The sequence below is a fragment of the Pelobates fuscus genome, chromosome 11, assembly GCF_036172605.1.
Source record: "Pelobates fuscus isolate aPelFus1 chromosome 11, aPelFus1.pri, whole genome shotgun sequence".
NCBI lineage: Eukaryota > Metazoa > Chordata > Amphibia > Anura > Pelobatidae > Pelobates > Pelobates fuscus.
Genome location: NC_086327.1, coordinates 72,222,900 through 72,245,827, shown reverse-complemented (window position 1 = coordinate 72,245,827; position 22,928 = coordinate 72,222,900). Strand labels below are relative to the sequence as shown.

General features: G+C 43.0%; 1 protein-coding gene across 1 annotated transcript in view; it reads left to right on the top strand.

The window, feature by feature from the left end:
- The window catches only part of LIG1 (DNA ligase 1), a 381,450-nt gene that overhangs the window by 164,108 nt on the left and 194,414 nt on the right, over positions 1-22,928 (top strand). Inside the window, exon 14 of the mRNA XM_063435935.1 lies at positions 7,416-7,515. Coding sequence (XP_063292005.1) covers positions 7,416-7,515 — 100 coding nt within the window. The remainder of the gene's footprint in view (positions 1-7,415; positions 7,516-22,928) is intronic.

Sequence of the window (22,928 nt, the reverse complement as noted above, 5' to 3'; positions counted from 1 at the left end):
GAGGCAAATCAGTTGACCTCAACTGACGAGTACGATCCAAATAAACCTGGAGACAAGCCACAGGACACAAAGCAGGTCTGACGGAGCATCTAGTGTAGTCCACCGACTTGGAAGCCAACTTAGTCCTCCTCGAGATGTTAAACGACACACCTTCGGGGGGGAACGAGACCGCGTTCCAGTCCAGAGCCCTGACTTCCGATACCCTCTTGCACGAAAGGAGACATAGAAGCATGACCAGCTTCCATGACAACTGTTTGAGCGTTAGGTCCTCATTACAGGGCCAGGAGTCCAAGAAACCAAGGACAACGTTAACATCCCAGAACGATGAGTATCTAGACCTCGGAGGCCTAGCAAAACGGATACCCTTCAACAGGCGGCACACAACAGGATGTTGTCCAATCGGAGATCCATCGATCCCTCGATGTCCGGCCGAAATGGCCGATCTATAAACATTAAGGGTACGATAGGCCAAACCAGAATCGAAACGTTCAGTATGGAAACTGAGCAGCGCATTCAGAGGGGCAGAAAGTGGAACCAGCAATCTTCCCAAGCACCAGCTAGACCACACGCGCCATGCGGACTTGTAAGCCGTTCTGGTACCCGGTGCCCAGGCATTCTCCAAGAGTCGAGTAGTTGCCTGCTAAACGTCCGTGACACACCAGGGTCCCCTGAGATCAACCAAGCCGTGAGTTGGAGCAAGTCGTGCGAGTTCCCATCCGGATCCAGAAGCACATCCGGCCTCATTTCGATCATCCGTGGGAAGTCCATGGCCATCTCCAGGAGATGGGGGAATCACGGTTGAGATTGCCAGAGGGGAACTACCACTACTAACGTGCAATCCTGTCCGGTCGAGTACGCCAGCGTCCGGGATATCAGGTTGAATGGTGGGAACGCAAAGTGGCGCCCTTGCGGCCACGTCTGCAAGAACGCGTCCAACTGAAGTATTGGGGCAGTTGGGAGTTCAGTCTGGACGCGAACAAATCCAGGTGTAGTGGACCCCATAGCCGATCTATCCTTTGAAAGGTCGAGGATAGCAAATGCCAATCTCCTGAATCTTTCAGGTAGCGCGAATTCCAATCCGCCCACTCGTTGTCCAGTCCCGGAATGTGTTCGGCCGTGACCGACACAGCGTTGCGGAGGCAGAACTGCCAGAAATCCTTTGCCAAGTTCGCCAGCTGCTTTGATTTTGTTCCACCTAGGCGGTTTATGTACCTGACCGCGGACACATTGTCCATGCGTAGGAGTACGCAGCAATTCCCCTGAGTCGGAGATAGACTCCGAATGGCGAACGAACCTGCCAGAAGTTCCAGGCAATTTATGTGCAAAGTCGACTCGACTTCGGACCATCTTCCACCGGTGGAGACACTGCCACAGCGAGCGCCCCAACCATGCAGGCTTGCGTCTGACTCTATTATCATGTCCGGCGTGGCGCCGAAGTTGGCTCGGCCGTCCCAGGCCTCCATGTGGTCCAACCACCACCGTAGTAAGTCTCTGGAGTCGCCGTCCAGGGTCAATACGCTCTGGTACGAGCCCCCCGATCGAAGATGGGACCCCTTCAAACGTTGTAGGGCCCGATAGTGCAATGGGCCTGGGAAAATCACCTGAATCGATGAGGCCAAGAGGCTTATCACTCTCGCCAGTTGCCTGACGGAGAGAGAGGTGGCTCGTAGCGCACGCCGTATCTCCTCCTTCATCGACCGAAGCTTGGTCTCCGGTAGGAACAGAAACTGGGTGACCGAATCGACCTTGAAGCCCAGGAATTCTATCCTCTGTACCGGGGCCACAATGGATTTTTCCCAATTCACGAGGAAGCTCAGGCCTTCCAGGAGATTCACCGTCCATCCCAGGTGTCTGAGAAGTTGGTCGGCGGACGAAGACATAATCAATATGTCATCCAGGTAGATAATCATGCGGACCCCCCGAGCCCTGAGGAAGGCCACCACGGGCTTCATCACTTTCGTGAAAAAACCATGGAGCCGAAGATAGATCGAACGGCAGACAGGTAAACCGCCATCGACAACCTTGCCACGTAAAGTGCAATAAGTCCCAGTGCTCTTCTGCCATGGGTATTGTCAAGTAGGCATCTTTGAGGTCCAATTTGACCATCCAGTCTCCCTGACGGAGCAGGTCTCGGAGGCAGTGAGCGCCCTCCATCTTGAAGTGATGGTAACAGAGGAAAAAATTGAGGTGTTTGAGGTTTATCACCGGTCGGACACCTCCGCCTTTCTTGGCGACGAGAAACAAATTGCTTAGAAATCCTGGGTGGTTGTAGGGGATTTCCTGAATAGCTCGTTTGGCAGACAGTTCTGCGATCTCCGCGTTAATTAGCTCGGACTGCTCGTCCGGCACTCTCAGTTCCTGTGGGATAAAAGTCTGGACAGGGGGAGACAACAAATCCAGGCGTAAACACCAGACCGTATCCAGAACCCATACATCTGTGGTGATCATGCCCCACATATCGAGAAATAGTGCTAATCTGCCCCCCACACTTGCCCTGCAAAACATACGTTTTGGGGCACTCACCGCAAGGGCGTCTGTGCGAGGGTTGTCCACGACCTCCTCAACTTTGCCACGGTCTCCCACGTGAGGGAAAGAAGGGCGCTGGTTTATAGTCCTGGTAGGTTCGGGGGGGTGGAAAAGGAACCTCTGTGAGTCCGCGAGGGACCTCGAGGTCCACGGCCGGGCGGACGGCTCCTATACCTCCCGGCCCCATGGAAAACCTTAGGGCCAAAAACCCGCTTCAGGTTTGACTGTGCCTTATCGAGAGCAGTGAAGGTACGCACAAAGGAGCCGAAATCCTTGACAAAACACTCTCCAAAGAGCATACCTTTGGCCGAGGCACCCGGTTCCTTCACTGCAAGGTTGACTAACTTGGGCTCAATTTTGAGCAGAATCGCTTTGCGGCGTTCAGCCGACATGGCTGTATTCGCGTTGCCGAGAAGGCAAATCAATCTCTGGACCCACCCAATCGCTTCATCGAAGTCAATGGGTTTTGTTCCAGCCTTAGCTGCTTCCAAAAGCTCATAGAGCTTGGCAGCGGGGCCCAGGGTGTCCAGGAGCTTGTCCTGGCAATTATGCAGCGAAAATTCCAGCTCTTTTCTGGGTGTCCAACCCGTTTTTGCCAGGACCTGGGAAATCTGAGGGTCAACCTCTGGCGTCTTGCACGCCGCATCAGGCACCGAAGGCCGAGGCACTCGGCCCTCAATTTACTGCGCCCTTCCTTGGAGAGAGGGGTACGCATTCGAAGCGCCAGATAACTGGCAATGTGCGCGGGCGGGTCCCATTCCGCCGAGCGAGGATGGCGAAGGTCATCTGGATCAAACAGGGGGTAACCCTGAGGATCACAGATGTCTTGCCCCTCACCCGGATTAAGCGCCGAAGCGTCAAACTCCGCCTCATCGCCGAAGCCCCCTTCCTCATAGGAGGCGTAATCAGGGGGATCCAAGTCTGACTCTCCAGTCTGATCGGTATCCGATCCATCACGGGCACGCGCCCGTTTCCATTTCCTGGCCGATTTTGCCCGGCCAGCAGCTCTTTTGCGCTGAAACGCGCCATCTTGGACGACCATAGGCACGTCAGGGCAGGTAACACCTGCGTCACATCTGGAGAGACATGCTTAAATTTTGCTTGTGCCTTGCGACCCGCCTGAGGCTGTAGTGCAGGCAGGGGAGCAGGCAACATGGCAGGGGCCAAAGGCTGTGTCAGGGCCTGCTGAATAGTGTGAGAGAGGGACGAGGACACGGTCCCCATGGCCGAAGCCAGAGCCCTCTGCATGGTAGAATCAATAAGGGCCTGGAACTCCTGAGAGGGAGTAAGGCCCATCTCCCCAGTGATAGGGGTCTGAGAGGGGTAACTGGGGCTACCAGAACCCTCACCTCTAGCTTGCATAATGAGCAGAGTAAAACAGAAAAAAAACAAGTACTGTACCTTTAAATATCAATTATAGGTGCAGGGCAGTAACAGAAGTTAAATATCTAAACTGAACAAGAATTAGGGAAAGCAAATAACCTAAACAGCAAAGGGGTTGAGTAACCCACTAAGAAAATACCTGCACAGTAATAACAGCAAATATGGGAGAGGTATAGGGAGCCAACCCGTTGAACCGACCCAGCCAAGTGTGTGCCGAGGCAGAAAATGGCCGCCGTGTGCAGAGCGCGCCGCGGCTGCCCCCAAGCTCCTCCCCCGCCAATGGCCAGGGAGCACGTTAAATACACGCAGCCGGGAACTCCCTCGCACCAGTGGGTGCGAGGAGATAACGGTCGGGCCGGCAGATAAACGCGGCCGCGAGGGGAAAGGGAAGGGAACCAGGGAGCACAAAGCTCCGGTGCAAATCTCCCCTGCTAGCCGCGAACCCTGTCTGGGTTAATAAAAGAGCAACACAGACAGGGGAAGCGGCGGAAAAAACGCATGGGAGGCAAACAGCAAAAAATACAATAAAATCAGATGATACAAAACGCAAACATACGGAAAATTAAACAGAATAATACCAACAATAATCAATCACTAAAAAACAGGGTGCATAACCCTAGCAAATAAAATCAATCACAACTATGCAGGAGAGAAAATAATGCTTGGCTGGTCTGAGGACAGCAGCAAAGAAAGAGGAAGTGGAAGTACACGCATAGAGACTTATGGACTGTTCCTAAAGACTGATTGGCTGCCCTGTTACTAGGCAGATCTGGTTGTATCTGTTATATATTGTTCATATTTTACATTTTTTGAGGAATAAAGTAAGAGCATAATAGGAGCCTCCGTGTCATTAATAAAATCAATACTATGGTATAGCTCTACAGAACTCAGAGCCAATGAAGATTATGATTTCCTATGGAAATACAGTTCTAGATAATCAGAAATGGAAAGTAAACATTAAAACAAACAGAAGCATATGGAAACTTGGCAATAATCGAAGGCTATATAATTCTGATTGTGCCGAACTGCTTTCGAAAGCTGCTCAGCTTGAGGTAGAGGAGCCAGTAGGGTGAAAAGTGTGATATTATCGATATCTTACTGGTATGTAGATTTGTCAGTTGTATAAACTGCAATAGGGGCAATGAGTCCTAATGATTGCAGAAAATAGGTCGCGATTTGAGATCCGCTTATCGTGACCATGTTGGTCAGCCACGAGAGCACGCAAATTCCCCCACTTATATGAAATATCAGCTACTCGTAGCTGAGGGATAATTTCTCGTACGGATGCTCTCCATTGAATGTCAGTCAGATGAGGTCATGGAAAACTCTATGAGTGATGTTCGAAAATAAATGGTTTTTGTCCTTTAACTGTTGTCAAAAAAATGTTTTTGTCAGAACGTGACTGAAAGCACATAACAACCCTGTGTAGAGATGGCTTGTAGGTAGGTCTTTCAGATAGACGGTAGAGTACATCTAATTATAGTCCTTTGGCCTGCTTATGTGACAACGCTGCTGAAAATAAATGATCATGGTAAATTCCTTAGTCTACGGAATCAACGATCCCCCATACCTTCAAGCTGTGCTGCCTTGCATTGTCTTCCAGCTGCCCCATATTGCGGATTTGTCCCCAGCTAGATTGACTAGATTTCCATTAATGTTTTCCCATGTCTCTCTTCATTAGGTGTCTTGGGAGCTGAATATTGCAGCCAAACGTGTTAATTTTTGCTAGAGTTCTATCATTTAGTTGGAGCTCAGGAATCATGCTTCTGGTCAGTGTGCTGATAAGCTCCGCCCCCATATTTATAATTTTAAAAGCCTTATTCTTAATAAATATTCACCCTTTTATACCTACCGGAAAAACTGCTGCATATCGATTTTAAAGCAATGTCAGGTGAAGAGTGAATAAGCTGTAGTTGTTCTGGTGACTAAAGTGTCCCTTTAAGGGACTCTGTTAACTCTTTAAATTACAGCATTGGAGACCAGGAAGCTAGTAGCACATGTGGCTTTTTATCAAGAGACTCTCTTTAAATGGGGCAGCAAACCTAAGTTTAATTCTAAGCACCATCCAGTAGACTTTCATGCCTCTTATATAATGAAAATCCATGTTGTCTCCATTCTGGTTGGCAAACAGGTTGCCTTCACACTGGTACAGAAGCTGGGAGATGAAGAGGGAAGATATATATTACTCCAATGCCATGTTAATAATTGACCATATACCTTACTCGACATGTATTGTCCACATGAGGACCAAACAGAATGTTTTGTTCCGATGTTGGCTTTGGCATCTAGATATAGTTTTGGGTGGTAATTATTGGAGGGGACTCGATCTGCTAGATCCCCATGCCGACTCTTCCTCATCCACTGACCTAGCCCCTGCCTCATTGACGTCTATAAATAACAGAGCCTCGCATGTGACCGACCTCCTTTTACAAAACAACATGGTGGACACAGAGGATCATATGCAACTGTGGAAGGAAGCCGCAAGACTGTGTACACAAATGTCTATTGATCCCACACTCCCCAGACATACGGGATCTAGCTAGCCATATTATTATTGCTGGTTAGACTGCTTATCACCTTAAACTGAAAGCAGATGATCTGCCCCATTAATCTGAACTTCAGAGAGAAGGTGCGTTTAGGCGACATATATGAAAGAATTTTAATTTGCGCTCTGTGATCTATGTATGTGTACAGTGTTTTTCAAGCAATGTACTTCCTGCTCTCCGCAATGATGAATGTACCCAGAAGATTGATTATTTTGAATGTTTGTACACTTGTATTGTCGTTGCATTTGTATTTCTGTAAAACACCTTCTAAGATGTCAAATTATCTTGACAATGTAAAACAAAAAATATAAAGACCTATTTAAAAAATGTATTAAAAAATAAATAACTGCATTAAGGTTGCGGTACTGCAGCCCCTGGAGATGACCCCCATCTCTGCACAAATACTGTATACAAAAGAAAGAATAAGGGGCAGCCACACAGCGTAACAAATCTTGACATCCTTTTTAATGGAGCATATCACACGTGCAATGTTTTGGTCACTAACCTTTATCAAGCCTTAATGAAGGTCACAAGTAGTGACCGAAGTGTTGCCTATATGATATGCTCTGTTAAAAAGGCAGTCAACATTTGGAATGCTGTGTGCCTGGACCCCATTCTTTCTTTTGTATACGGTGGGCGTGATCTACATGTCTAACCCAAAACCACCCTATGAAGCTGTGGTTGTTTTGCTGCTTTGAGCATCTCTTTAGGTAACTGTTACATTTCTTTCTGGCTCAATTGAGTTTTCTGTTGGAATGCTTAACAGAAAGTTGGTAAATGTTGGTATTAAATGTATAACATTACATTTTGATGTGCATTTTTTATTGTCAAACATAATCTCTCCATTGCTCTTTTATTTGTCATGTTATATATTTTTCCTTATAAATAATAGTTTTTTAAGGGTCTCATTTTCAGTTCTGCGGGAGTGTAACTTTTGTTTTCTGTCTTGTTTTTGTCCAGCATTCCCACCATCTGTTTTAGATGCTGGAAAGGGGAAGAGTTCTGAAGCCAGAAAAGCCTTGATTGATGAAAACGCCATGATCCTAAAGCAGACATTTTGGTTAGTTTCAGTATCTCTTCATATTGAATAGTCTGTGGGAGAAAATTCTTAATTTTTCTTTAACTTTATTGGATATTTTCAATGTGAATTATTCAATTTGTGTTGCATTTTCTATAATAAGCATCACATGGCCTTTGCTTGCTCATCCATGCTTGTTCTTTCACCCTCATATCCAACCACTAAACCTTGCTGAACATCACCAAGCTTTGTTCCTAAAACCAGAATCAACCAAAATGCTAGTCAATTTGCATGGTGCATATAAGTAAATTCTCTCTTTTGTCTGTCTTGAAATACACTACTGGAATTTTTCACCATTATTATCCAGCTGTCATGTTTTTCAGTTGATCAGCCTACTAAATTTTGCCTCTAGAATGAGTTTCAATCCTAGTCTACAGAGCCACAATGCATACTGTCATATAAAGTTGCTGCATGATAACTGATCAAGGAAGAGGCTAACCACTTTTGCTTTTTGCTACTTAGAGAGTCTTGTTTTTAATATGAAATCAATGAAATGGAATGAAATAAATACTAAATATTTATTTTTAATGTCTGTGTTTCATTAGGACTAAATATCATGTTATGTGCTCCCTCCCCCTTTAAAATAACAAAAACAATCTCTGTATAACTCGCCAATAATCAAACACGAATTACTCTCCTCCCTGCATTCATTTCTCCTCTTCTGAGGACGTCCATTCTGATGATCTCTGGTTCATCCAATCGCGTCCTTCTCTTTAAGGAGAATTCACAGTACTTGGTAGCATCACTTATTGTGAGTAAACCGAAGAGTTTCAATTATTGAAAGTCTTCAATAAGGAAGGGATTCTAGTAGGCATATTCTTTCAAAATTGCCACCAAACGCTGTAAATGCTTCTCATACAAAAGCATATGTCTTGTAGCGAATACAAAAAAGAAAAGTCCTGCGCTCACTCCCATCACTCCTGGGCGGTAGCAATGACTACAGTACACATCAGCTAATACATATAGTAAAAACCAAAGAAAAAAGTTACATGCGCTCTCTCCTTAATCCCTATGTATATTTAAACAAATGGAGGTCATTTAGTTTCTCCAATGGCCACTGGAGGGAATGCCCGCCTGCCAACGTCAAGGCAGACCCCCTCCTAGACTGGTCCTACTCTGACCCTTTACCTTGCTTCCCTGAGCTTCTGGCAAAAATATCTCTGAGACAGAAAGCTGTATTTTTTATATACACCCCTATGTCTTCTAGCTGCTGACTATAGGGTTTTCAAAATTAAATTAGGGCATGTCTCTAATTTGAGGATACATATTCACAAAAAGCCTGATTAATATATTATTGTGGTGTAATAATGTACTTGGAGGATGTAGTTAAATAAAATGTAGGGTGATTAATATGTTTAACATGTTAACCTCAATAAAATTCACATTTAAAATAAAAGTAAAAATTGGGTTCAAGGAAATACTCATTTGGAATTTTGGCCAACGTCAAAAGGTTCAAAATGCATCATATGAAATAGTTCAGGCTGTCTCGTTTTGCAAATGGTATTACCATTATGACAATAGCTGTGACCTAGATGAACCCAAATTTGTGGTGAGTGGTGGAGTTTCTGCATTATCTTACATCAAGATTGCAGTACTCAATGTGGGAAAAAAATATTTTGTGCCTGTATGTATTCTGCAAGTGGACAGTTTGCAAACTGCCTTCAGGACATCTTCGGGTTGCTCCAGGGGTTGTTAAAAATATTAAGGTATTTTGAATAATACATGCTCAAATCACCAGTTATCTCTGTTGTTTCCTATTTCTGTATTCCATGATAAGAATAGACAAATAGTAATTTGCCATTGTAAGCTCTTGGGAAAAATGTTCTCACCTGGGCTTGCTCCAGATTGCCCACATATTTTTACCTTCAGTGTAAGATTTAGTTTTGATATTTTATCTGGCACAAATGCCTTTCCTGCTCCTGGAGATGGACTTTTTTTTTAGGTGTCTAAGCCCACAGTCAAGGCCCAAAATGTTAAATCAAATGCTACTGTACAGGTCTTGCGCCTTTAAACTTCCTCCTCTGTGACTACTGGCAATTGGAAGCATAGTGGCAGGCACAGCTGCAAATGAATTTCCCACTCCATACTTGTGTTTACAGCCATGACAATAATAGCAAAGTAAATTAAATCCTTTTTGACAAAACTTCATTGTTTTTCTTACTTAAAGGGACACTATATTCACAAAAACAACTTTAGCTTAATGAAGCAGTTTTTGTGTATGCCTCTGAAGTTTTACTCAATTCACTGCCATTTAGGAGTTAAATCAAAAATAAATTATGATGCCCTAGCCCCACCTCCACTGACAGCCTGCATGAACACAAAATGGTTTCTTTCAATCAGATTTTTTTTTCTTGTATTTATAAAAAAAAAAGACATATGTAAATTACGTATTATTTAATACAAGATTGAATAATTATCTAGTAAAGAAACCAGGAGTGGGGAACCTTTTATTTGCCAAGGACCATTTGGATATATAAAACCTCATTCGCAGGCCATACAAAATTATCAACTTAAAAACTAGCTTACTGTATTTGGTCAAACATTTAATTAGCTCACTCCTAATGTGATGGCTGGAACTGCTTCACTTTGGTGTGATGTTAGCTGGTATTGATGTTGCTACTTGCGGTGTGAGAGTGGGTGTGAGAGTGTGGTGGGGGTGGGGGTGGCGGGTAGTGTGTGGGGGTGTGTGTGGATGGGGGGGGGGGGGAAATCAGGGAGAAATGTATTTAAATTTTTACTTACAAAGAGGAAAAATATTTATGCACACCTCCCCATTCTTACCTCTGGCATGAAAAGAGAGAACATATCACTGCAATCCCTGGTGTTCCAGTGGTTTCACAAGCAGCTTAGCCTGCTGACTGACTTAACTATTTTATTCCCATGAGCACAGCGCTTTTGGAGTGTTGCAATGGTAACGCGCGGCAACACTCCCATATGCATGCTCGCGGAAGGATCACAGCTTCCTGGGTCCTAGCTCCCTCCCTCTCCCTTAACAAACTGCCCGGAGACCGGTGAGGGAGATGTTTGATTTCTTCACCGGCCCGAAAAAGGCAGACAGCAGAGCTGGCTCTCCATGGGCCGATTCAAATGATTTTGTGGGCCTTATACTGCCCGGGCTGGACGTTCACCACCTCTAACATAGACCTATATATATATATATATATATATATATATCAGCATTCCTCCTCCTCCTCCTACACACACGGCGAGTTGATGTCAAAGAGCTAGATTTTGGTCTCATCTCACCACAACACTTTCACCCAGTTCTCCTCTGAACCATTCAGATGTTCATTGGCAAACTTCAGACGGGCCTGTACATGTGCTTTCTTGAGCCGAGGGACCTTGCGGACGCTGCAGGATTTCCATCCTTCTCTGCGTAGTGTGTTACCAATTGTTTTCTTGGTGACTATGGTCCTAGCTGCCTTGAGATCATTAACAAGATTCTCCCATGTAGTTCTGGGCTGATTCCTAATCAATCTTATGATCATTGAAACTCCACAAGGTGAGATCTTGCATGGAACACCAGATTAAGGGAGACTGACAGTTTGTGTTTCTTCCATTTGCGTATAATCACACCAACTGTTGTCATCATCTCATCAAGCTGCTTGATGATGGTCTTGTAGCCCATTCTAGCCTTGTGTAGGTCTACAATCTTGTCCCTGACATTCTTGGACAGCTCCTTGGTCTTGGCCATGGTAGAGAGTTTGGAATCTTCTGAGGACTAATTGCTTCTGTGGACAGGTGTCTTTTATACAGGTAACGAGCTGAGATTAGGAGCACTCCCTTTAAGAGAGTGCTCCTAATTTCAGCTCGTTAACTGTATAAAAGACACCTGGGAGCCAGAAATCTTGCTGATTGATAGGGGATCAACTACTTATTTCACTCGTTGATATGCAAATCAATTTAGAACTTTTTTGACATGCGTTTTTTCTGGATTTTATTTTAAGGGGTGAACCCCTTCAGGACAGAGTCAATAGTACACGTTGTGATCAAAACAAAATGTAAACAAAAACTGGAATTTGCCCTATATGTCTGTTCAACCGTAATTCACCTCTTTCATATTAAGTGCACCCACACTTATTATATATCATTTTGTTCAGGAGAAACAGGGCTTTAATTTCACATGAACTCTTCATATATGAAACATAATATATTATGAATAAATTCAAAAAAATAGAAATTGTGAGAAATTTAACCCCTTAAGGACCGGACTTTTTTTGCGATGTTGTACATTTGCGACCAGGCATCTTTTTACACTTTTGTGGTGTTTGTGTTTAGCTGTAATTTTCCGCTCTCTCATTTACTGTTCCCATACAAATTATATATTGTTTTTTTCAGGACAAAAGGGGCTTTCTTTACATACCATTATTTATATAATCTCATGTAATTTAATTTTAAAAAAATGAAAAAATATGATGAAAAATTGAAAAAAATACACGTTTTTTGAATTTTATGTGAAAAATCTTTTACTAATCTACAAAAGCGAATGAAAAAAACTGCTAAATAGATTCAAAATGTTGTCCTGAGTTTAAAAATACCCAGTGTTTACATGCTTTTTGATATTTTTTTGCATGTTATAGGGCTATAAGTACAAGTAGGATATTGCGGTTTCAAAACATAAATTTTTAAAATGTATCAATAGTGACATTGTAACACTATTATCTGTCATAAATTGCTAAATAACACCCCACATGTACATATTTTTTTAAAAGTAGACAACCCAGGGTATTCAATATGGGGTATGTCCAGACTTTTTTAGTTGCCACTTAGTAGCAAACACTGGCCAAAGTTAGCGTTCATATTTGTTTGTGTGTGAAAAAAGTAACGCTAATTTTGACCAGTGTTTGTGACTAAGTGGTTACTAAAAAAGACTGGACATACCCCATTTGCAATACCTTGGGTTGTCTTCTTTTGCAAATGGTATGCCATCATGGGGGTAATTCTCATTCCTGGGCTACCATACGCTCTCAAAGACAACGTAACCAACCTGGCCATTTTCAATGTAAAAATATTTGACCCATATATTTGACCCTGTAACTTTCAAAAACGCTATAAAACCTGTACATGGGGGGTCCTGTTCTACTCAGGAGACTTTGCTGAACACAAATATTAGTGTTTCAAAACTGGAAAATGTATCACAACAATTATATCATCAGTAAAAGTGCTGTTTGTGTGTGAAAAATGCAAAAAAAGTCACTTTCACTGACAATATCATCGCTGTGATATGTTTTGCTGTTTTGAATCACTAATATTTGTGTTCAGCGAAGTCTCCCGAGTAAAACAGTACCCCCCACGTACAGGTTTTAGGGTGTCGTAGAACGTTACAGGGTAAAATACAGTGATAGCAAATTAAATTCTCTGGACTTTCGGCCTGGGTTGGCAGGCAGGTCCCTTAAATTGCAATCAATAAAATAACTTAATTATGTAAAAATATTACATAAATACGCACGTAGAATTTAAATATATATGCATATTTATATATTTGAAGTCTACGTGTATATTTATATAATTATTTATGTAATTTTGTATATGGACATATGAATAGTTCGCATTCTTTTTATTTATTTATATATACATAGATATATATACAATTTCATTCTAAGTGTATTTTGATATAAATATATATATATTAATATCAAAATACAGTTAGAATAAAATTTCGTATAGATATATAATTTTTTTTAAATTTTTATTATTTTTAATTTTTTTTATTTAATTTAAATTATTTATTATTCGTATTTTATAATAATATATATATATATATATATATACAATATATATAGTTATTATATATATTATATATATACGTGTGTAAATTAATTATAAGTGTATTTTTATATTAATATATGTACATATTAATATAAAAATACACTTAGCATGACATTATATATATGATATATAGACATATATTATATAGCACAGACAGTCCCCCTGCAGGCAGAGACTAGGACACCTATTGTGACCATGTGGTCGCCCTGTTGGGCGATCAAATGGCCACAGGGGTCCTAAACCGCCATGGGGAGACTGTCTGGGCTGCAGGCAGTCTCCCCACACCGGGAGCACCGCCGATCGCCGCCGGGGGAACGACGGCGATCGGGTAAGTACATTGGACGGTTAGGACGGTTCAGGACCGTCACCGGTCGGCAACGCAAAAATGCCGATGACGGTCCTGAACCGTCCTCCGTCCTTAAGGGGTTAAATTTTTAAAAAGAAATTGTAGTTCCACCTCACATTTTAGCTGTAAATGTCATAATACTGTTCGCTTTTACTGCAAAAAGAGACCATATTTGTTTTCAGCATAGTCTCACGAGTACAGCAGTAGCACCCATTAACCGTTTTTACGGTGTTTTGGAAAGTTAAAGGGTCAAATATAGCACATTCCATATACAGGTTTTCATGTTACCTTTGAGACCGTGTGGTAGCCCAGGAATGAGATTTACCCCCATGATGGCATACCATTTGCAAAAGTAGACTACCCAAGGTATTGCAAGTGGGGTATGTCCAGTCTTTGTAGTAGCCACTTAGTCACAAACACTGGCCAATGTTAGCATTCAGATTTGTTTTTGTGTGAAAAAAACAAATATTTGGCCAGTGTTTGTGACTAAGTGGCTACTAAAGATGACTTGACATACCCCATTTGCAATACCTTGGGCTGTCTAGTTTTGCAAATGGTATGCCATCATGGGGGTAATTCTTATTCCTTGGCTACCATACGGTCTCAAAAGGCAACATAACCAATCTGGCAAATTTCAATGTGGAAGCCTTATATTTGACTCTCTAACTTTCCAAAACACCATAAAACTGTACATGTGGGGTACTGTTATACTTGGGAGACTTCACAAAACAGTAAAACATATTACAACAATAATATCGTCCGTAAAAGTGCCGTTCGTGTGTGAAAAATGCAAAAAAAGTCACTTTTGCTAAAAATATCATTGTTGTAATACAAGTTACTATTTTAAAACACTAATGTTTGTGTTCAGCGAAGTCTCCAGAGTAAAACAGTACCCCCCAAGTACAGGTTTTATGGTGTCTTGGAAAGTTACAGGGTTAAATAGAGTGCTTGCAATTCAAATTCTCTGTACTTTCTGCCTGGGTTGTCAGGCATGTCAATCAAATTTTAATTAATTAAATCATATAATTATGTTAAAGGATTACTTAAATATACACATAGAATTTTAATATATATGTATTTAAAGTCTACGTTTACACTTATGTAGTTATTTGTGTATATATATTTGCAGTTATTTGTATTTTATATATAGATAGATATATATTGAATGTCATTTTAAGTGTATTTTGTTACACATATATATATATATATTAATAACAAAATACAGTTAGAATGAAATTACATTTGTGTTTATAATTTGTTTACATTTTTAAAAATATTTTATTTATTGTAATTGTACGTGTATATATAAATATAAAATATATAGATGTATTATATATATAATATATATCTTATATATGTAACGTCATTCTAAGTGTATTTTAATACTAATATATGTACTTATGTTAACATTAAAATACACTACGTATGACGTTACATATATATATATGATGTATATATATTATATATATAATACATATATTTTATATATATATATATATATATATATATATATATATACACACACACACACACACACACACACACACATTTATTTTATTTTAAAACATGTTTAATATTTTTTTTTTTACACCTCCCACCAGCAGGGGGACTGTCTGACAGCTCAGACAGTCCCCTTGCTGGCAGATCCACAGCTCTTTGAGAGCGATCACATGGCTCCGGGGGGCCTTATTTGCTGTGGGAGGGCTTCCTGGGCTGTCAGGCAGTTCTCCCAAAGAGGATCGCGACGGAGGTAAGTAAATCTTACCTCCTGGGGCTGAAAGCCGTTACGGCGTTCTATGCCGCCACAACGGCTTTAAAGCCCATTGTGGGACGGCATAGAACGCCGTAACGGCGTTAAGGACTGAGCCAATTGTACAAGTTGTGATCAAAACAAAACGTAAACAAAAACTGGAATTTGCGCTATGTCTGTTCAACCGTAATTCACCCATTTCACGTTAAGTGCACCCACACTTATTATATATAACTTAATTCAGGAGAAACCGTGCTTTAATTTATCATGACCTATTCATATATAAAACATAATTTATTATGAATAAAATCTAAAAGTGTGAACATTTTACATTTAAAAAAAATAATAATTTTAGTTCTGCATGGCGTTTTAATTGTGAATGTCATAATACTGTTAGTATAACTTTCTTTGACCAGTGTTTGTGAGTAAGTGGCTACTAAAAGACTGAACATGCCCCATTTGCAATACCTTGGGTTGTCTCCTTTTGCAAAATGTATGCCATCATGGGTGTAATTTTCATTGTAATACCAGTAATAAACATTTTTTAAATGAATCTCTAAGTGACCAAAACATTGTGTTAGGCCTTTGAGACCAGTGGTGAAGCCAAGCCAGTCCTCCAGTTTATATTAAAACCCCAAATCCCTTTCCCATGCCAGCATGTATTCTGTTTTTGTCACAAGATTAGGCATGACACATGAGTAGCAGAGGGATATGGACAGATTGCTATTTTCGCTACAGAGCATTAAACGATCAGTGCCCTCCTGCTTAATCCTTGTAGTGTCATATAGCCCGAGTGCTCTCCAAAGTGCAGGGAAAAAAGGCTTTCTAATCAGGAGCTGTCATGTTGTTGATTGCAGGACCTAAATGTCCACGGTTGTTCATATTTTGAAAAGCATGCAGCTACTTGATTTCTTGATGAAACCCCACTCCTGATAACTGCAGATGACAATCTTGTGGAAACTGTTACAATAATGTGCAACTTTCGAAAAGCAGCGTGGATCGAATTTCCAATCTGCAATGAGTACTGGAAATTTTATGCCTTGTTAGTGTCTGGAAAATTGAATCCTTGCTGTCTCAGTGTCTACAATTTTTCCTGTTAAAGATTGTTGCTATGATGAATAAATGATAAATCCCATTAGGAATTGACTATATTCCATTCAGTTTTAGGAGTATGTACCTCATTGAACTATTCCCTGGGCGATAATCCATCCTTGAGGTCATAGTTCCAACTTGCATTCAAGAGAAATATTGTCTTTCACGGATCCCATGATCAAGAAATGTAGAGGTTTCTTTGCTGTTAGCAATGGTTTCTATATCACTGATAGCATGTTTTTTGTATCTGCTGCTGTTTCTATTTGGTTGAGAAGCGCAGTTTTATCTTTAAAAGAAATTCCGTTCCCTAAATTGGCCAATAGTTTTATGCACAATGCTTCTGTGAAAGTGTATATCTTTGTTTTATGCAGGGATCAAAATGGCACAATATATTACATACTTCCCAGATGTTGAAGTTATTCATCACCTCAAACGTGCAAACATTGTAGATTATACTAGCTTTAGTGTAACTATAATCTTAATTGTATTAATGACAGGAGGCGAATATTTGCTTAAGTCTCTCTTTACTAGAACTCCACAGCAGCACATTAACATAGAGATAAAAACACCAGAGACAAAAAAATCATGAATCTATAAAAGGCTTCTCCCAACTAACTATTTCCTCTTTCACGCTGCGACAAATAAATTACATGAACAATACACCACAAATACAATAACAGGAGAAACAAACCTAACATTACGAATGCAATGCGAACTAGAAACCGTGGAACCAGTGGGTGAAGCCTTGACCTTTATCCTGTAGAGTAGTCGGATCTAAGAACTGTAGCCAAACCATTAAACTGAAACGAGAGAAACAGAGTCGAAAACACTGATTAGCGAATGAAATGTACTGAGAAAACATGAATCCCCATCGTAAATACTGACAGTATAATATCCCAGAAAGTGAAAAAACCTGAATCCCCATCATAAAATACTGACGGTACCATATCCCAGATAAGCCCCAAGTCCCCCAGATAACCAACCTAGCCCAGCAGACCAGGTGAATGAACAACAAGTCAGTCAAACCAACAAACCACAAAGGGAGGGAGAAACTGGGAGGGAAATATTCGCCTCCTGTCATTAATAAAATTAAGATTATAGTTACACTAAAGCTAGTATAATCTACAATTTTATAGCATGACAGGAGGCTTCATATTTGCTGTTTTAACGCTCGGACAGCAAAGACCAAAGAAACACGATCCGCCGTACCAACCTAAACTCTGCCAAGATAGCTCCTCGTCACCGGCAGGAAAGCGTACAATGTCTTGGAGAAAAACGCCGGCCATGTCGGTACCTGAAGTCGCAGTGTTACGGACTGAAGTGAACCGAAAAAACCTATATGCCCCGCCAATGCCAACCACAACCAAGCGGTACATGAAGGGCGAGAAAAAGGGAAGAACCATTTAAACAAACTGTGACGTCGAACACCGCCTAAAGGTGGGAGCACTACCAAAGTAATAATATGACCCTCGGGTCCGACTAAGGCTGATGGACAACTAGGGTCCGAACCACCGAACCCATCTGAAAGAAAAAACAAGGTATAACAACTGAAATAAATCCAGAATCAGTGAATGGACAAAACCGGACAGAAACCACCATAGGAGCATGACAAAAATGCCTGTACCCCCTGGGGAGATGAATACCCATCCTCAGGAATCGTAAAGGGAATTCTAAGCAGAGCGAGGCCCGCTGACAACAGTTGTACGCGCTACCTAATCTAATTGATATGGCAGTCCCCTGTAATAAAGTGACCAAACAATACCGGAACCCTGTAAAAGCGGTAGCAAAATTAGGAGATCCGTACCAGACCCAACTATGTCAGGGTCGCCATGCAGACCAAAGTCTCACAATCCCCGAGATCAAATGAGCAAGGGTCCAGGGAATCCAGGAACTGCAGACCGAGGCACCTGTAGAAAGGTCCTGAGACCAAACAAACGTAGGAGACTCGTCTGCGTCTCCGTGTCGAAAACTCCATGAGGGAAGCGTCCATCGCTGAGCAAACGGGTCCGTCATCCAGCCGAACTGGTCGGGGCCTGATGGGTCCTCCTCCATAGACTAAAGTCTTGACGCCGGGTCCTCCCAGAGAAAACTATTCCATACGTACGAGAAACTCGGGCAGTGGAGAGCGTAGAAGGCACCCCCTTGCGTCCAATTTGCCCTCCAGGACTCCATTCCTTGAGATGTAGAGGAGGTCGATATTTCCCTGGTTGAAAACAACGAAATCCAGGGACTCTAACCATGGAAAACGCAGGGAGCGTCTGACCTTTCGGTCTGGGAGGTACCTCGCAGGGGTTCCGGCAAGCCCGTCCAGGTTGACCGTACAGCAAGATGTCCTATATCGATGAAGAGTTGCTTCCGGGTCCCAACGCGTGGAAAACGAGAAAGATCTCTTCAGATAGTTCTGGTATTCCTGAATGTCCTCAATTCCTCCCAACCTGCCAACCAGGTTGTATTGTCGCCCAAATGACTGATGCACAAGATACCTATCTCACTAGGGAGAAAATAGAGGCCACCTTACCAGAACTGGGCCCCGCGGTCCCTAGAAGTTTCTTGAGGGCCACGTCTAATTCAAAGCAACTAATGAATATACGTTCAATCTTAGACTCGTCCCGGGACTCTGAGGGGCACAGATCCCTTTATCCCAAGCACCTCCAGCGGTCCGAATTGCGTTTAGGATAGGGTCGTCTGCCACCCCAGACTCGGGGCCCCGTCTGGGATGTTATCCGAAAGTCGAGGCAAGTGGGAAATTCCGGGTCAAGGGTCCAATCCCCCTATAAAAGGTACGGGTTGGAGCTGAGATAAGCCTACGTCAAGTATTTCCATGTAAAATAGGACACCTCTTATACTTCCTCGTATGTTCTGCTAGCACAACTCACTCGTGTAGCGGAGAACAATCGGCTTGCCAGTGCGGACTTCATAGTATAGGCACTGCAGTGGGCCGCTCTCAGGATCTCCTGAATACTAGACAGGTGCTTAACCAGCAAAACCGCAGTGCCCCATCGGGGTCTAAGTCTGGGTTTGCGGCTACTTTGTTTGGGAGCCCGTCTGGGAATACCGCTCAAATTATCCTGCGGGCTTCTCAAGCCAGCGGTCTACGGGCCCATAAATGCACCGATGGTGCTAGGTGATCGGGCAGAGACCATTCCAAAGAAACCAGGTGAGCAATGGATCGAGGGTTGAACAGGGGTTCGTTTAAGGCGATCCAGGAGACGACCTCTTCTTCCAAGGATGTTGGGGCTGTAGTGGACTTTGTTCTACATCTCAAGGTGCCACTAGGGGCCCTCATCATAATCCACACCCTCATCGTCCTCTCCCTCCGAGGGGAACCGGTCTGCCCGCCATTCAGCTAGGGCGGCCATGGTGGGGGGTTACGGGGACCTTCACCCCTGTGCCACATAGGCAGTGTTGTCTGGCCGTCAAGGTCGATCATATCAGGGCTAGACATTTCTCCGGAGTCTAATCTTTCCGGGCGTCTGGTTCCGGGCCTTCACCCTACCCGTAGTGCTTATGCGCCCTTGCCTGCTCTCCACTCGGAGAGTCTGACTCCTCCAAGTCGTCTGCCTTTTTAAGAAGGCGGTCACTGCCACGTCCGGTGGTCATCGCCTCCCCCGCGCCATATAGGCAGGTCCGTCTGGACGATTTTAGAAGAGTTAGCCGCTCCTCTGAGTCTTATCTTTCCGGGACCCTGGTTCAGGGCATTCACCCTTCCAGTAGCACTCATGCGCACTTGCTTGCTCTCCTCAAGGAGAGTCTGACTCATTCAAGTCACTGGTTCAGGGCCTTCACTCTTCCAGTAGCACTTGTGTGCCCTTGCCTGCTCTCCTCTAGGAGAGTCTGACTCATTCAAGTCGCCTTCCATTTTAAAGGTGGGCCCTCTAGCATTACGCTCCTGATAAGCTTAAGGGAGGACCCTGGCTGAAGCCTAATTCCACGGAGGCGGTCACTGCCATAGTAGTCATTGTCTGCGCTGTTACCCCGGATAAGGGTTCTCCTGTGCAGCGGTCCCAGGCAAAGCGACCTCAAGGAGTATAGACAAGAGTCACCGGCAGGGAGATAGGGGCAGCACCCCATATAGTGACCGAGGCAAGTTGGGCAGCGCATGCAATGCACAAGCGTGAGTATGTGGCAGTAGGCTTGGCATGCAGACATTCTGGCACAGGCCAGATCAATGGGGCACAGACAAAGCAGGCCAATCAATGGGGCACAGACAAAGCAGGCCAATCAATGGGGCACAGACAAAGCAGGCCAATCAATGGGGCACAGACAAAGCGGGCCAATCAATGGGGCACAGACAAAGCAGGCCAATCAATGGGGCACAGACAAAGCAGGCCAATCAATGGGGCACAGACAAAGACGGCCAAGTCCTGGGGCACAGACAATTCAGGACCTTCAGAGATGTACAGGTGAGGAACTGCACATTCCATTCTTCCGATACAATGTACCTTTCGCTAAAATGTACATAACACTACTTCAGATTATTAGCACATAACACACTTCTTTGTAACTGTACATAACACTCTTCTGTGCAGCCGTACCTAACGCTCTTCTGTGTAACTGTACATAACACTCTTCTGTGTAACTGTACCTAACGCTCTTCTGTGTAACTGTACCTAACGCTCTTCTGTGTAACTGTACATAACACTCTTCTGTGTAACTGTACATAACACTCTTCTGTGTAACTGTACATAACACTCTTCTGTGTAACTGTACATAACACTCTTCTGTGTAACTGTACATAACACTCTTCTGTGTAACTGTACATAACACTCTTCTGTGTAACTGTACATAACACTCTTCTGTGTAACTGTACATAACACTCTTCTGTGTAACTGTACATAACACTCTTCTGTGTAACTGTACATAACACTCTTCTGTGTAACTGTACATAACACTCTTCTGTGTAACTGTACATAACACTCTTCTGTGTAACTGTACATAACACTCTTCTGTGTAACTGTACATAACACTCTTCTGTGTAACTGTACATAACACTCTTCTGTGTAACTGTACATAACACTCTTCTGTGTAACTGTACATAACACTCTTCTGTGTAACTGTACATAACACTCTTCTGTGTAACTGTACATAACACTCTTCTGTGTAACTGTACATAACACTCTTCTGTGTAACTGTACATGACACTCTTCTGTGTAACTGTACATAACTCTTCTGTGTAACTGTACATAACACTCTTCCGTGTAACTGTACATAACACTCTTCCGTGTAACTGTACATAACACTCTTCCGTGTAACTGTACATAACACTCTTCCGTGTAACTGTACATAACACTCTTCCGTGTAACTGTACATAACACTCTTCCGTGTAACTGTACATAACACTCTTCCGTGTAACTGTACATAACACTCTTTCGTGTAACTGTACATAACACTCTTTCGTGTAACTGTACATAACACTCTTCCGTGTAACTGTACATAACACTCTTCCGTGTAACTGTTCATAACACTCTTCCGTGTAACTGTACATAACACTCTTCCGTGTAACTGTACATAGCATTCTTCTGTGTAACTGTACATAGCATTCTTCTGTGTAACTGTACATAGCCTTCTACTGTGTAACTGTACATAGCCTTCTACTGTGCAACTGTAGATAACGCACTTCAGTTAAATAGTGCCTGACACTCCGTAAATAGTGAACTTGCATATTGAGTACACCTGTAGTCAGGGACCTCACCAACTGAGTTACCTCACAAGAGGTGCTCCATTGGTCAAAATGATAAAACAGAGTGCTGCAAGCAATCATCTGAACAAACAAAAAAGGGAGGGGGGGGATGAGTATAAGTGGTAATGATACCGGAGAAACTGACGGAAGCCAAGCACAGAGAGATGGACACAGGTTTCTTCAGGAAGGAAGAGATTCTTTATTCGATTCACCGACCGGGACTCAGAGGGACTAATGTCACCAAAATACAACCAGATCTGAGCCCCGAACAATAGTGTAGGCTCCTTATATGGGCATGTAACTCCTCCCATAATAAGCTCCACCCACACATACTCTTACCCAATCAAAACGAATAAGAACTAACTTCCTGTTTGACCGCATGGCTTGCCCAGCACAATGGAGGAGGGGAATACTACATCCTGTATTCTCGCACATGCTCCGTACACTACTGATTGTATCTTTGCCACGTGCAACCAACCGACCGATACACCAGTATATGCACGTACACATGCCACGTGGTAATCTCGGCCTACTAAATTTATTTTTACCGAGATTCCACCACAGTAACACTGCCAGTTGTGCCTGTAACCCTTGAGGGGTTGTGCACATCTCTATATAGCATGCATGTGATCTATATCATCCACTATAGTCCCCAGTAGCCTAATCTGCCAGCCACATGGGGCACAAAGCCAGGACAGCCTGAGGGTGCAATGCGCCCAAGTCATAGCTAAGTCCCAGTCAAAGCTACAGCACATGTG